This window comes from Pogoniulus pusillus, chromosome 4 (assembly GCF_015220805.1).
Source record: "Pogoniulus pusillus isolate bPogPus1 chromosome 4, bPogPus1.pri, whole genome shotgun sequence".
Classification (NCBI taxonomy): Eukaryota; Metazoa; Chordata; class Aves; order Piciformes; family Lybiidae; genus Pogoniulus; species Pogoniulus pusillus.
In genome coordinates, this window is record NC_087267.1 from 20,606,983 (window position 1) to 20,623,522 (window position 16,540).

General features: G+C 43.8%; 1 protein-coding gene across 1 annotated transcript; it reads left to right on the forward strand.

Moving 5' to 3' along the window:
• The first annotated feature begins 1,075 nt into the window (after positions 1–1,075).
• On the forward strand, positions 1,076–16,142 carry NTS (neurotensin). Its single transcript, XM_064142337.1, has 4 exons — positions 1,076–1,368; positions 5,059–5,120; positions 12,474–12,698; positions 15,711–16,142. The coding sequence occupies exons 1-4, from the start codon at positions 1,308–1,310 to the stop codon at positions 15,855–15,857; spliced, it is 495 nt and encodes a 164-aa protein (XP_063998407.1). The 5' UTR covers positions 1,076–1,307; the 3' UTR covers positions 15,858–16,142.
• Positions 16,143–16,540: the final 398 nt, after the last annotated feature.

A 16,540-nucleotide genomic window follows, 5' to 3' on the forward strand; every position in this document is an offset into this window, starting at 1 on the left:
AACGACATTCAAATCTAAATGTTGCTATGCCGCAGAAGTTGGTGCAGGGAGTAAGAAACACAATTAATGAAACTTTTCTCACTAGGTGTTTTCTCTTAGCAGGATCCTGAGAATCCTGCGTGTTTTCTGTCTTCTGCAGCATCTATTCAGCCGCATCGACTGGCACGGAGGGCACGGGAAGAAGGCAGCAGCCGGCGCTGCTCTTTGCATTGTAAAGAAAACTTTCTGCATTAAAGAGAACATCGTGGCTAGCAGAATTTACGGATGCCATGCACGGAGTACGTTCCTGGTATGCGTGTGTTCAGAAAGATCAAAATGTTCTGCATTGTAGTATCTGCATTCAACAGATGGAACATTTGTCTGTACGTCTTACAAGCCTTGCAGAGCGCTTGCTGTTTCCAAAGCCATAGCCGGCGGCTCATGGCAAGCACTCCAGAAGCAATAGGACGTCTCGCCGTGTCGGCTATCAGCATTTCTGAGTACCTGTGAAAAACCTCTTATCAAGTGACTTTCCCGTTATTTTTCTCCATGCCTCTCTCGCACAGACTTATCCTTCTTCGTGCTGCCCGTGCCCGATGGATCACCCTTGCCCATGCTCGATGCAGCACACCTCCTACTCATCCCCACTTTAACACTCCTGCCTCTGCTCTGCATCACAGCCTTGCCCGTGGCCGGTGTGCGGTTCTCTCCCCGTTTGTTCAAAGCAAAGCAAAGCGTGTGACAGCGCATCCGTTGGCTACTACACAAGGACCGCGGCGCTAGGAGCGCTGCTCAGGACTAGGCGCGGTTCTTGCGCACCCCCGACCCAGCGCGCAGCACACTCCAGGGGTCCGAGCAGTTGTGCTCTCCCTTACCAAAACAAAACAAAACGGCAGCATTACTCCGGGGCTTTCCCAGGTCGGAGGACAGTTCCCTGCCGGGAACGCCCGCTCCGGCCGCACCCCGTGGCGCCGGGTCCCGCTGCGCGCTCCGCGGGGCTCCGCGTGCGTCAGGCGGCAAGTGGCGTCAGCGCTGGCGGCGCGGAGCGACGAGGAGGGGGCAGCCCGGGGGGGCGGGGGTGGCGGGGGAGGAGGGAGGGAGCTTCATCGGGAGGCGATGGCGGCACCGCCGTGACATCACCCCGCGGCTTATATAGTTGGGGAAGGGTCCGAATCCCCTGCCTGGTGCCTGCAGCCGCTGCCAGAGCGTGTGCTGAGGCGCGGAAAGGCGCGGCGCGGCTGTCTCTGTCTGTCTGTCTCTCTCTCTCTCTCTCTCCGTCTCTCTCCAGGATTTATGGACTTCACTTTCTAGAGGGAGGCACGGCAAGGATGAGACCCCAGTTGGTGTGCGTGGTGTTGCTGGCCTTGGCCTCCTGCAGTCTCTGCTCAGGTAAGCTGCTGCCGGTGCCCGCACCAACCCCGGGGGCTCAGGCACACCTCCCCAGCACCGCGCTCCGGGGCTTTCCAAGCGGTAGACACTAAAGCGCTCCCGAAACATTGAGAGGGACCTAAAGAGAGGAGGTGAAGTCGCTTCGGACCACCGTGCCTATAGCCAACAGGTGCCAAGGAGCTGGCCCTGACAGCGGGCTCTGACCAGCATCGTTTTTTCTCTCACTCCCGTAACTTCTTCCCTTCGTGTAAACCATCCCTCCTCGCAGCATCCTTACCACGGCAGTTAGTGTAGATAAATCACTGGAAATATCCATCAGTGCAGACCATCTGCTTGATTTTACTGCCTCATTAGTGCTTTATTGAATACCGTGTGATGCCAAACGATCACAGGAGGTATCATTTCTGTAGCTCATATGAATAGCTGTCATAATGCAAATCAACATGCATGTCTATGCACTTCAGTCAGTGACAGAAATACAGTTTCAGTGGTCTTGGGGGGGGGGGGGGGGGGGGAAGATTTGCTAGCAACTGTTTGGAAATTATGACCAAAAATATGCTGTCAGATGGAGATCACACAACGGGAAGGTTAGTAGAAGTGTGGTTTTACTCCAGGATCAATTGCTTCCTAAAGAAAAACAGGAAAGTGTATTGAAATGCTCCTTTGGAAAATGACACAGCTAAGTGGATGTTGTTTATACCCTAAGTTTATGCCCCAAAATAGGCATGGTGGCAGTTACACACACACACAGAGGAAGCAGATTATACTTTGAAATCCAGCCTTTAACTAACTTGCCATTTTAAATCCACAGAATTTAAAGACTAAATTCGCAAGCACCTTCATTTTTCGGCTTCAGTATTCAGGAGGATTCAGAATTCCTAATCCTCACCAGGTGAAAGTTTAGATTTCATTCCCCCACAGAGGGGAAAAATGTGACACATGTAACACCATTTAACCATAATCATTCTGTGTATTACAGAGTACTGGTGAGAAAGCTTAGTATTTATTATTTTCTACCCATGTATTTGAAGCCTTTCAAACAAATACTTGACTAATATTTTTCAGTGAGTCATCTTCAAATTCAGCCATTCTTAGAGCAGAAATGAAAGCCTACCAAAGTTAAAAATTACAGTGGGGATTAAAGTCGGCTCATTGAAAACCCGAGGAACAAAAAAAATTAGATGTGTAACTGATCTGATGGTTCCTTTGCTTTGAAATTTGAGAGTATATATTTGAAAGTATATATGAATGAGAAATTCCATGGAGCATCTTGCGTAGAGGTTTTGACTAATATGGAATTACGTCAATTAAAAAGATAATAATTTCAATTTTCTTTTGAAAATGTTTGCCCTCTGGGGAGAATGTGTACCTGTAGAGTGTGTCTATTCTTGTAGAATGTAAATATGTGAATAGAAGCTCTACTTCTTGTCAGTAAGTGGTGAATCAAGAGGATGTCAAGCTCTGTGAATTGCCCTCTAACAGTAGCGGTGCAATCAGACTTTTTATGCATTGGTCTCCAAGTCTTCTTTTTTTAACCCTTTTACTCTTCATCTGTCTCTTTCACTCCTGAATTACCTGGACAAGCTCCCTTTTCCTTCTCAAAGTCTTCCATTGTTTTTCACTCAGGGAATCTTGACCTAGATAACATCCTCTAGAATTCTCAATGAAACTGTTTCTCAATACCTAGTTATGGTCTAACCTCGGTGGTGTGGAAGCCACCTTCCATCCTCTATAGAATATAAACACCAGGTGCTAACAAAGACTCAGATGCTTTCATTGTCCTCATTGTCCTCAGCTCCTCTCATCCAAGACACTACAAATCATGATGCTGACACATGTGTGCTGCTCACACAGGAACTGCTGCTGTCATTAGCAGAAATTCACCTGATGTGATCTTGTGCTGATAGCAGAACTTTGTCTAACAGTAAAGAGGACAAGAGATGAGGTGAACCCGATAGATTCATCTGTCAACCCCACAGACTTATCTGTTGTTGTGGTTCTGTACCCAATACAATTCTGTATTTGAATTTTCCAGTGAAACTAGAGTGTTAACTCTAAACCTACCACACTAGTAGTGATGAAAGGGCTGAAAAGCATTAGCTTGGGGATGAGTTGCTGATGGCTTGCTGTGATACTGATCTACAAACCAGCCTTATTTAATGTTTTCAGTGACAACTTCAATGCAAAAAGTATGAATGAATGAATGAATGAATGAATGAATGAATGTAGCATGCTGGATGCACAAAGGTGAACCTGAACAACACTACAGAGAAAGACTGGCCTAACACAGGGAAGTTTTTTATGACCTAAATAATAGAAACCAGAGTCAGCCCAAGAGTACAAAATGTAATGGCCTAGGAGATGATAAAAGTTCTTCTTGAAGCTCTTTTTGACAGAAGCACAGCTGTTGGAAATGTCTGAGGAGCTAAAAAAAATTAGTCCAGTGATCTGACTTCTGACTGATTTATTTATTTTTATTGTTATAAGATACTAAAGTTTTTTTTTTCAGCCCTGAAAGACAAAGTAAATTGCATGAAATAAACTCAAAGTATAAGAGAGCTACTTCTTGTAAGTGTTAAGGCAGCTGAGGTTTCAGATCCAAACTGTAGTATGCTGTGCTGTGTTGGGATCACACATCAGGCACAGAGGAGGGCTGTACTGAACGACCTAGGGAATGAATATAAGAATGGAGAAGAGATGAAGAATGTTTGGTCATGGCCCAGGATTTCTAGGGGAATGTTTTACATTTGTTTGATAATCCCTGTGCAAGCACACTGCGAAAACCTAAGCTGGAAAGGGCTGTGGGTGCTTGCAAAAAAAAAATGCATGAGTTGGGTAAAAGGCTGGTTTTCCAGGACAGCTAAAAGCCACGTGGAACTTGTTTTCATCTGATTTTTGTATATAACTCATCTTTGAGCTGTGATTGCCACTGCATTTTCAAGGTATCAGGTCTTTGTGGTTCTGCGCAGCACAAAGCTGTAAAGTTCATGACTGTTTTCTCTTTCTGTGGTACTTTTTGCCCTGTTCACCAACTCACAGACCTCACAGATCTGCCAAGCTATTAAAGCTCGATTAGTTTAGTAAAGAAAAGCCTAAGACTTTTCAGTCAGAACAATTTCTTTTGGCGTATACATTGGCAAGAGCATATATCATAAATTCCTCAAGCTCAGTTCCCACAGATGGGTAAAAACCTTCTTTGTTTAAGCAAGAATGATCAAGACTAAGTCTCACTGATTGATCACTACTGCCTACTTAGATGCTCCTTAAATAAATATTCTTTGAAAATAAGTACCTATAATCTTCTTGCAACGTAAGCAGAGGTGAGAAATATTGATTATTGAAGAAGCTTTGCTTACTGAAGGGGCTGAGGGTTAATGGGGCTGTCTACCATCAAACTGAAATCAGTGTATCCTGTAATTCACTTCAACAAACTAGATCATGTTCAAAAGGTGGTGAGTATCCATTGTAACACTGTGTAGCTGTTACCTGAAGACTCCTCACAGTCTACCTAGATCATTCTGTTTTTACCTAAGTTGTTGGGTTTATTGGTTTTTTTTGGGGAGGGGGAGGAGGGATTTGAGTGTTTGTCTTTTCTAAACTCATTGATGTATCTAAATTCTGTATACAGAGAATTGAAATGTCCAAGATTTATGATGAAATAATAAACATATGTTTCTGGTTTATTCCCAGATTCAGAAGAGGAAATGAAAGCATTAGAAGCAGATTTATTGACCAATATGTACACATCAAAGGTAATTATTTTTCCTCTTCTGGCTGACGGGAAGGGAGCAAATGAATTCTTATTACGAACCCAGTAGTCTTTGCACAAAGTAATAACTTGTGGTCTAGACCAAAAAAGGTTCAATGCAAGGCATTAGTTTGGTGCAAGATTTTTCTTCAGTTCAAAGGAAATTCAAGGGTGTTGATGTGACACACTCAAAGTGTTGCTCACGTGTAGCACTGCTACTTTCATTACACTGTCAAAACTGCGTTATGAGCAGCGATGTAAATTTATATGTTTCCAGCAGGATTATGCCTGATGAAAGCTAATTAACCTTAAGTCAAATCCCCAAGTGCTGTTTTTGTGCAGAACTTCGCCTATGTGCATATAAAATTAAGGCAGTCATAAAGCAAAGACCTGTTAATACATTTGCTGATGTGGCTTAGGAATTTAATCATAGAGTTACTACGTGACTCTGAAATTATTCATCTGATAAATGACATTTCCTTCACCATTTGACAGGCTGTGAGCAAGTTCATGTTACTTCATACAAGCAGGCTAAAAAGTTTAGTTCCAGTCTTGTATTGACAAGGTGAAGCACATCAAGTTGTGTATTGGACAGGCTGGTAGGCAAAGACTTTCTCAATACTGTTTTTTACCACATCATTATCTATCAGTATATGTCGAATATTTCTTCAGTAACATATGAATGAATGAACACTGAAACAAGTGTCACAGCCTTAAGGACAGATGTTGTAATTCTCTGTTTTAATAATGTGTATGTGGTCCTTAAATACAATGGAAAATAGAAAGAGAAATGAGAAATTCTACCCTGCCCCCCCAAAAAAAAAACCCAAACTGACAAAATTTATAACGCAATGACTGGTGGAAGGTTAAGGACAAAACCTTCCCAGATGCATCCCTGTGTGATCTGGTCTAGGTGATCCTGCTCTGCAGTGGGGGTTGGACTGCATGAGCTTTTGAGGTCCTTTCCAGCCCCTGATGTGCTGTGATTCTGTGACTCTCTCTTAGGGTAAGCCTGTTGTCAAAGAAGGAAATATTCTCAAGTTTGTTTCAGTTTCTCAGATGATTCTTAGTTCTATTTCAAGGTAGATGAGGTGTGGAAAATCACTTAACTGAGTCTCACGTCAGAAGCATGCTCCACAGTGCAAATGTATACAGCATACTCGCTGCAACACTAATAACTTCTTAATTCTCATTCGTACTGCAGCCTGTTTTGTTTCTTCAGATGTTTCTCAAGTTCACAGGCTCACAGGATATTAGGGGTTGGAAGGGACCCAAGGAGATCATCGAGTCCAACCCCCCTGCCAGAGCAGGACCACACAATCTAGCACAGATCATAGATGAATACGTACAGACAGGCCTTGAAAGTCTCCAGAGAAGGAGGCTTCTCTGGGCAGCCTGTTCCAGTGTTCTGTGACTCTTACAGTAAAGAAATTCCCCCTTGTATTGAGGCAGAGCTTCTTATGCTGCAACTTAGACCCATTGCTCTTTGTCCTATCCCAGGGAGCAAGTGAGCAGAGCCTGTCCCCCTGCTCCTGCCGAGCCCTCAGATGTTCATAGACATCTATTAAATCCTCTCTCAGTCTTCCCTTCTCCAGACTAAAAAGCCTGAGGTCCCTCAGCCTCTCCTCATAAGGCATGCCCTCCAGTCCCCTACTCATCCTTGTAGCTCTTTGCTGGACCCTCTCCAGCAGATTTTAAGTTAATCTTAAAAAATAAAATAGTAAATTCCATCCTGACAGGTGTAGGTTCCTTAATCTCCTGTGTGTTTTCTAAAACCTGAGTTAGGTTTAGATCTGAATGGAAAATACATCACACATTGGAAGCATTTGGCTTGCTGTCCTCTTAAATTGTATTTTCACACATTCCTACAGGGTGGCTGCCTCAGAGTTTTCCTGTAACCTACCAGTCAAAGCTGTTTGATTGCAATGTTTGCTGTAATAGTGGAGGAGAAAAATAACACAGCTGCTTTGACATGATTTGAAGAGCTCCACAGTCAATTAAATGTTTCACTCCTGCCTAAATTCTTAGTGCTTGATACAAGCTCTTTCTGTGAGCCAGCAGCAGTGCTAAATCTGAAGCAGGGATTGAGGTGATCTAAGTGTGCTACTAATGGGACTTAGCATCATAGAATCATAGAATGGTTTAGGATGGAAGTGACCTCAAGGATCATCCAGTTCCAACCCCCCCGCCATAGGCAGGGACACTTCCCACTGGGACAGGTCGCTCAAGACCTCAAGACTTCTTTACAAATGACCAGTCAAGTCCTTAGACTCCTTTACAAATTACCTCTGCTTGCTGATAGCACTTGAAATTCCTTTTCTCCTAACCTCCTAAGGGACAGCTAAGAACAATTTCATCTGATGATGTCTACTAATTATTTTACCAATATGCAGAGGAAGGTTTCTTTAAGCATAGACGTACATGAGACTATCATAAAGTAGTAATTTCAGATCAGAAAGTTTCTATGAATTATGCAAGAAGATGTAACAAATTTGCAACCTTTCCTTTTCCATTCCTGTCCACTTAAATATGTTTACTTGTTTTAACTAAGGATTTTCACTCACACAGCACTGCCCCTAGATTTAACCCTCAGTTGTAATTTAGCTACCTCTCATTTCTTTCATATACCCAGGAGAGAGAAGAGCAATGGAAAAGCCTCCTCATTTCTTATGGAAAGCTCTGTAGTTTTTTATATTTCACAACTATTTAAAATAGTTTAAATAGCAAGTTTTCTGATGACACCAAGCTATGTGGTGCAGCAGACAGGCTGGAGGGCAGGGATGCCATCCAGAGGGACCTGGACAGGATGGAGAGGTAGGCACAGGCCAACCTTATAAGGTTCAATACGACCAAGTGCAAGGTCCTGCATCTGGGTCGGGCCAATCCCAAGCACAAATCCAGGCTGGGCAGTGAGTGGCTGGAGAGCAGCCCTGAGGAGAGGGACTTGGGGGTGCTGGTGAATGAGAAGCTCAACATGAGCCAGCAGTGTGCACTTGCAGCCCGGAGGGCCAAGCAGATGCTGGGCTGCCTCAGGAGAAGTGTGGCCAGCAGGTCGAGGGAGGTGATTCTCCCCCTCTAATCTGCTCTGATGAGACCCCACCTGGAGTACTGCATCCAGTTCTGGAGCCCCCATTACAAGAAGGATGTGAACATGCTGGAGTGTGCCCAGAGAAGGGCCACAAGGATGATCAGAGGGTTGGAGCAGCTCTGCTGTGAGGACAGACTGAAAGAGTTGGGGCTGGTCAGTCTGGAGAAGAGGATGCTCCCAGGTCACCTTCTTGTGGCCTTCCAGGATCTGAACGGGGCCTACAGAAAAGCTGGGGAGGGACTTTTTAGTCTCTCGGGGAGTGACAGGACTAGGGGGAATGGAGCAAAGCTGGAGGTGGGGAGGTTCAGCCTGAATGTAACGAGTAAGTTCTTCAGCATGAGAATGGTGAGAGGCTGGCATGGGTTGCCCAGGGAGATGGTTGAGGCCCCATGGCTGGAGGTGTTTAAGGCCAGGCTGGCTGAGGCTGTGGGCAGCCTGCTCTAGGGTAGGGTGTCCCTGGGCATGTCAGGGGGGTTGGAACTAGACGATACTTGTGGTCCCTTCCAACCCTGACTGATTCTATGATTCTAAATCTGACCAAAGAAGATCTTTGGAAGTGCAATGGACACTTGCTCCTTTTGCTGGTTGAACTTCTGCTAACTAAATTAGACATTCTGCAAAAAGGTTGATTTTTTTTGTTCTGGACCTGCCACATGTTTTCAAATAAATGGAGAGGCTGATTATAGCACCCAGGTAGGACAACAGAGAAGCTCAAAGGAAACAATGCAGAACCAATTCTAATCTTCTCAACAAGGTTCGAGATTAGGGTTTTTCTTAGCCTCAAACCAAAGTATACTTCTGGGGTTTTTTAGAGCTTTGTTTGTTTGATTGGTTGAGTGTTGGTTTTTTTTGTTTTGTTGGTTGTTTGTTTATTTTTTCCTCAGAGCTCTGTCAGGAATTTGAGAATACACAGTGGGATTTATTAAAGGGTTACATTCCTCTCATTTTGAAAGACATGCATATAGGAAATACATACTAGAGTAATGCTGATGGCTCAAAGGGGTGGGTGGATTTATTTATTTATTTATTTAGGTAACTACTGCTAATAGTGATGCCAGCTTTTCTTCTTTCTTCCCCACTCCTGTCCATTTTCTTTCTTTTCCCACTAAAAAAGGAGAAATAGTAAAGTGCAGTGAATAGGCATATATCTAGCACACGATGTGTCTTTCTTAGGGAGATGCTTGGATTATATGGTTATGGTTACCTAATTTTCTAAGTAAGTACTTCATCCACACTCCTAATTAGTGCTGACAGTATGTAAGAGGCAGTGTCGGTGTTTCTGCCATACCTGTGTTTAACTTTGTCCATCTTAGTGCTGTCAGTATGTAAGAGGCAGTGTCTGTGTTTCTGCCATACCTGTGTTTAACTTTGTCCATCTTAGTGCTGTCAGTATGTAAGAGACAGTGTCTGTGTTTCTGCCATACCTGTGTTTAACTTTGTCCATCTAGGAAAACAGAGCACCTACATTTCAGTTCATAGGTGAAGTATAATCCTAATGTGCACAGCAAGGAAGTCCTTACCAGTAATAAAGTGGAATTTTCTGTTTGGCTTTTGTCTGGAGATTACTGTGCCACCAGTTGTGTGGCTTGTGACAGGAGACTGCTATGCCACCAGTTCTGTGGCTTTTGACTGGAGATTGCTGTGTCACCAGTTCTGGTTTAAGGAGGTTAATTTCTGTCCTTATTGGTAAAAAAGCACAATTTGAAAGAAATTATTCATAGTGGGAGCAGCAAGAAAGTGGCAAAGACATGAAAAGCAGTAAGTGAGGTATGAATTATTTTTTCCCTTATGTTTTTTCTATTGGTAATGAAAACTGCAGGAGTTTACTGCCACGACTGCTTGGAAAGGACAGCACCAGAAGAAAAGCAAAAGATATTTTTCCTCCACATTTTTAATCTCAAAGTTAAATGGCTCCTAAATAATGCAAGATGCTGGAGCCAGCAAAATTTGAGGCAAATCATGGTGAAATTTGTCTCTTTCTGTCTGTCTGTAACTTCTCTGAAGAGTTCCACTGTGGACCACTGTTGTGGAGGCAGGAATTAATGTGTGGCCGAGTTGGGAATTTTATACAAAAATAGCTATTTTATTTTCCCAAAACCCCACCCCCAAAACTATATATACAAAGATTAATTTAGTTTAATTAGCAGATTCAGTCACATGAGAATTACCTACAGGGATACCATCAATAATCTGACTATTTTGGAAGTCAGAAGTTGGAAAAGGCTTTAGCTATTAATTAATAGTGGTTTCTTACTAAATAAAGTTGAGCCCAAATAACTCACGGTCAGGCTGACTTGCTCGCAGTCTGCCTCTGTCGTTCACCTTTCAGCAGCTATCCGGTGGGCCATTAAGAGTCATTAGGCTTAGCTTACAAAGGTGTCAATAGGAAAGCAGTTCTTTGAAGATCTCTCTGCATCCAAGACGAGGGGAGAGTGGAGGAGCTCTCAGGCAGACACGAGTGTCCAAGCAGGGATAAAATCCAAAGTGGGAACCCCCAAAGGTGGGAAGACCCCAATATTTATAACCTCCGCTAGACAAAGGGCAGAGTTACCACACCTTAGGTGCGAAAGCGCACGGCCAATCCCAGCCTGATTCCAGCGCGGGAATTCACGGGGCACTCCTCGTGCGGTCAGGATCCCTTTGCTCACCCCCTTCATGCCTGCAGGGCAGGCGAGGGGGGAGGGAAACCAGGCGGCTTTCCCTCTTCCCCCGAAGTCCAGACAGGAGAGGAATTTAGGGGTACAGGACTCCAGGACAACCACCACCTAAATACAGTTGGTTTGGTGCATCTCTGAATAGTTCCACTGTGGACCACCACCTAAATACAATTGGTTTGGTGCATCTCTGAATAGTTCCACTGTGGAGCACCTGCTAAATACAGTTGGTTTGGTGCATCTCTGAATAGTTCCACTGTGGACCACCACCTAAATACAGTTGGTTTGGTGCATCTCTGAATAGTTCCACTGTGGACCACCACCTAAATACAATCGGTTTGGTGCATCTCTGAATAGTTCCACTGTGGACCACCTGCTAAATAGAGTTGGTTTGGTGCATCTCTGAATAGTTCCACTGTGGACCACCAGCTAAATACAGTTGGTTTGGTGCATCTCTGAATAGTTCCACTGTGAACCACCACCTAAATACAGTTGGTTTGCTTTTTGGTCCAGTTTCCAAGTCAGGAATACACTGTTTGCACAGCTCTGTTTAATCTTTACTCCATCTTCATCTAAGCCTGTAAGCCTTTGATTCACATCTGCCAGGTTCACGATTCTCCAGTGTCTAAAACTTCTGGGGCTTACAGGTTCTATAACTTCAGACTCAGCCTCATCAAACAGCTTGGCCTGAAGCAGAGACTCTGTTCCTTTTCTCAGGGAACTTTCAAATGACTGGTATTTGTTCCAAACTGGAGAGGAGTGTCTACTTAACCACAGGCATCCACCTTGGATTCCAGTGCTGGGATATTCTCCAGTGGGTTTGACTCATTGTCCTGGTTTACACCTATGAATTTATATAATATTAATTGCCAGCCTTGTTTTTGTTTGCACCTGTGCAAAAAATGACTCTGAAATGCTACCACTCTGGTGTGGTAGCAGGTTAGTTTTTCATTATGTATATCTACCTAAGGGGTAAGGCTGTAGGGAAGCAGACTTTGGTGTGTTTAATAAATGAGTTGTCCTAATTTCAGTACTCTCTAATTATTGCCTCAGAGTTGAGCAGATGGAGAGAACTTCAAACACGCAGACCCATTGCTGCTAAAACATTTGAATGTCACACATTGCTAAAAACAATAATACCAAACCCAAACTAAAAACAAGCAAAAAAAAAAAAAAAAAAAAAAAAAGAATTGCAAGGTGTTGAATCATCTGAGGGAGCTGAGGTTGTTTAGTTTAGAGAAGTGAAGTCTAGGGGAACATCTTACCGCTCTCTACAGTTACCTACAATGAGGTTGGAGTGAGGCTGGTGTTGGTCTCTTCTCCCAAATAACCAGCGACAGGATGAGAGGAAATGGTTTTAAGTTGTGCCAAGGGAGGTTTAGATTGGGCATTAGGAAAACTTTCTTTACTGAGGGAGTGGTGAGGCCTCGGAACAGGCTGCCCAGGGGGGTGGTGGAGTGGCCATTCCCTGGAGGTGTTCAAGAAGCTGTAGATGGATATAGTTTAGTGGTCATGGTAGCTGGGTTGTGCTTGGGCTCCATGATCTTAAAAGTGTTTTCCAGCCCAAGTGATTCTACAATCCTATGAGACAAGGCTGTTTCATTTGTATTTTCAGATTAACAGAGCAAAACTTCCTTACTGGAAAATGACCCTGCTAAATCTCTGCAATCTCCTCAACAACATAAACAACCAAGGCGGGGAAGCGGCAGAGGCAGACGATGAAGATCTTATTTCGGGAAGACAGTTTCCTGCTGCTCTGGATGGCTTCAGCTTGGAAGCAATGCTGACAGTATACCAACTCCAAAAAGTTTGCCACAGCAGAGCCTTTCAGCACTGGGAGGTAAACCAAACTGTCACAAATTTATTAAACTCTCAGGTTCTATTTGTAGAGATATTTAAAAATCCATTTCCAGGTGATTCCCCATGACACTGTCTGAGGTATTCTTCTCCTTTTATATATCCTCTAATACCTCTAATCTGCATCTTATTGAAAGAATTGTCAACTGTGAAGTTACTAACGAGATGAGTGTCTGGTTTTGTTAATGGCCTGTGGATAAATGAGAACTATTCTTAACTACAGACTTTCTCCACTCTTTGTAGCTATTCAAACACATGAACGTGAGCTCTGTGCCAGAACACAGAATTAAGCTGCTTAACAGATGTGATGTTACTGCAGATTTATTGAGGCATAACTAAATGTAGCCAGAGTTTCTGAAAATCCTTTTAAGGCCCTGAGGCAAAATGGATTCAAAATGCATGGACACATGCCTGTGTGTACATGCAATTTCACCAGGTACTCTAAGCTTTTGATCATTGCTAGGAAACCAGTAACAAGGGAGCTCTTGCTTTTTGCTTCCCTCCACCTAAAGAGGGCCCTGGAGTTGACATTGTGATTGTATGAGGATTTCTGTTCTTAAATACTGATTGTTTCTAGTCCATCTGTGGTATTTATTTCGGTGTGATGATCACACAGAGGCAGACTGGGCACAATCCACTTGTGTTGTTAAATATTACACTAGAAGTTGCTTTGGGTAGCAAAAACAGAGCTCTCAGTCTCGTTGCTCACTTTCCAGTAAACCCATTTAGACAATCTGTCTAAATCTTGAACCTGTTTTGATTGCTCAATCACAGTTCTCTGTTCAAAGGCTTATTCTCAGTCCTTCATATTACCTGAGGTGGTCCATAAGCAGAGATTGTAACATCTGTGAGAACTAGAGTCTATGAGGGCTCTTTCCATCAGCGTTTTTACTCTGCTTTTGTGAGACTCCACCTCAAATGCCGCGTCCAAGTCTGGTGTCCCCATCACAAGAAGGACACAGAGCTGTTGAAGTGAATCCAGAAGAGGGCCACAAGGATGATCCAAAGGCTGGAACACCATTGCTGTGAGGCTAGGCTGAGTGAGCTGGAGTTGTTCAGCCTAGATGAAAGAGGACTCCAGGGGGACCTTAGAGCTACCTTCCAATACCTGAAGGGATCCTGCAGAAAGGCTGCAGCGGGACTTTTCCTAAGGGTTTCAGGAGACAGAGAATGGCTTGAAGCTGAGGGAGAGAAAATTTAGACTGGATCTTAGGAAGAAGTTCTTCCGTGCAAAGGTGGTGAGACGAAGTTCTTCAGTACAAAGGCTGCCCAGGGAGGTTGTGGATGCCTCCTCCCTTAGGGTGTTCAAGGCCAGGTTGGATGAGGCCTTGAGCAGCTGAGGCTAGTTGAGAGGTGTCCCTGACTATGGTGGGGAGATAGGAGTAAATGATCTCTCAGGTCCCTTCCAGCTTAAGCTGATTTGATTGCTGAACTGGACCTACCACAGAACTGACCACATGAAATGGCCCATGTGACGTAATCACAGCTCCTTACCTTGCAGTTGCATCACCTCTTGTGGTTGGAAATCATCTATCTCTTAACAGTACTGCATGTGAAGTTAAACAAAAAATCCAACCTTCCTCTTTTGGCTTAGGAGTATGCTTATGGAGTCCAGAGGTTTCTAAGACACAGTAGAAGAAGAAGCGATAGAGCCAGAGGGAAAAGGCTTGAAGAAAGCTTGAAATAATTTATGTCATAAAAGAAGTTCTTGTGATCTTATTCAGCCAGGAATGACTCCAAAGTCTGTTGAAACCATGAGAATCTTTCCATTCATTTCAACAGAATGTAGATGAGTAGACCTCTATTAAAGAGTTGAATAACAGAGTTTGATTGCTTAGGGAAATACTGAGGTGAGCATAAAACTATTTTCAGCTGAGTGCCTTTCATCTGGACAATAGGACTGTGCTTGGTGATGGAAGAACATGGTGAGAGAAGGGGTGAAATGTTAGTAGATAAAGCAAGAACAACTCTGAGCAAAATACTTTACAAATAGGGGATAGGTTGGACTGGGTGATCTTGGAGGTCTCTTCCAACCTGGTTGATTCTATGATTCTATGCCAAGTACAACTGAAAGCAGCATTACATAAGAAGTTTTGATTGACAAAATTTTGGCTTTCTTGTGCTTTTCAGCTGTAGGAAGTTGCAGATAATAATATTGCTCAGAAGCTGAAGCCAGCAAGGAGTGGGTGTTTAGCCTAAGTCAGTGATTAGAACGTGCCAGTAATTAGGAAGTTTTCAGTTGAGCTTTAGCCCAAGGAGAACATACCAGCTTCTCTCTCCTGTCAAAAAAGGGGTCGAGGGGCAATGAGGATGATCAGAGGGCTGGAGCAGCTCTCCTATCAGGACACACTGAGAGTTGGGGCTGTTCAGTCTGGAGAAGAGGAGGCTCCCAGGCGACCTTCTTGTGGCCTTCCAGTGTCTGAAGGGGGGCTACAAAAAAGCTGGGGAAGGACTTTTTAGGCTGTCAGGGAGTGACAGGACTAGGGAGAATGGAGCAAAGCTGGAGATGGGGAGGTTCAGCCTGAATGTAAGGAGTAAGTTCTTCAGCGTGAGAGTGGTGAGAGCCTGGCATGGGTTGCCCAGGGAGGTGGTTGAAGCCTCATGGCTGGAGGTGTTTAAGGCCAGGCTGGCTGAGGCTGTGTGCAGCCTGCTCTAGGGTGGGGTGTCCCTGGGCATGTCAGGGGGGTTGGAACTGGATGATCCTTGTGGTCCCTTCCAACCCTGATTCTATGATTCTACCAAAAAAACCCCAGTGATGTCACTCACTTCAGTGGCATTTGAACATCATTTCCGTAGCATTCAGCTCATCTTAAGTCTGATCTTAATTTTGTGCCCAATGCTAAAATAAAAGTTGCATAAAACTGTATAGAAATTGATACTTTCCATTTCTAAACAAACAAACACCACCACCAAAAAAAAAAAAAAAAAAAAAAAAAAAAAAAAAAAAAAAAAAAAAAAACTTGCTACAGATGTGCCTTTTCTTGCCACCCTACAGTTACTTCAGCAAGATGCTTTGGATCTAGACAACTCAAGCCAAGAAAAGGAAATAATGAAGAGGAAAAATCCCTACATTTTGAAACGGCAGCTGCACGTGAACAAAGCTAGAAGACCATACATACTCAAGAGAAGTTCCTATTACTGATGCAGCAGAAGAAAAAAAAACCCATGTATATTTAGTTTATAGGTAACTGTGCATTATGGTTTTCATATTTCAATCTAAAACCATACTTGTGTGAACATATACAATGGAAAATCATGAAGATGATAACATAACTGTGTCATTTTTTCCCCCTGTTTTTTTTTCTTTTTTTCTTCTTTCTTTTTGCAATTGCTGTTTCTTTATTGTGATTTTTTTTCCCAGCCCCACCCCTTACCTGAGATTTATGGGACCGATACATTTGCAAATAAATCTCGTTTCTAAGCATGATGTATTGTACAAACCTGAGAATTCAACATCCTTCCAAATGACATTGTAGTTTTCTCCTGTTTTAGAAGGGCAACAAAGCTGGTGAAGGGGCCTGGAACACAGCCCTGTGAGGAGAGGCTGAGGGAGCTGGGGGTGTGCAGCCTGCAGAAGAGGAGGCTCAGGGGGGACCTCATTGCTGTTTACAACTACCTGAAGGGAGGCTGTAGCCAGGTGGGGGTTGGTCTCTTCTGCCAGGCAACCAGCAACAGAACAAGAGGACAGAGTCTCAAGTTGTGCTGGGGGAGGTCTAGGCTGGATGTTAGGAGGAAGTTGTTGTCAGAGAGAGTGATTGGCATTGGAATGGGCTGCCCAGGGAGGTGGTGGAGTTGCTGTGCCTGGAGGTGCTGAAGAAGAGCCTG

What these genes read in the sequence shown, in the direction of transcription:
- NTS (XM_064142337.1), top strand. Translation starts at nt 1,308, where the DNA reads ATGAGACCCCAGTTGGTGTGCGTGGTGTTGCTGGCCTTGGCCTCCTGC. An exon ending in CCAATATGTACACATCAAAG is followed by an intron (nt 5,121 to 12,473) that starts GTAATTATTTTT and finishes TTGTATTTTCAG; the next exon opens with ATTAACAGAGCAAAACTTCC. An exon ending in GAGCCTTTCAGCACTGGGAG is followed by an intron (nt 12,699 to 15,710) that starts GTAAACCAAACT and finishes GCCACCCTACAG; the next exon opens with TTACTTCAGCAAGATGCTTT.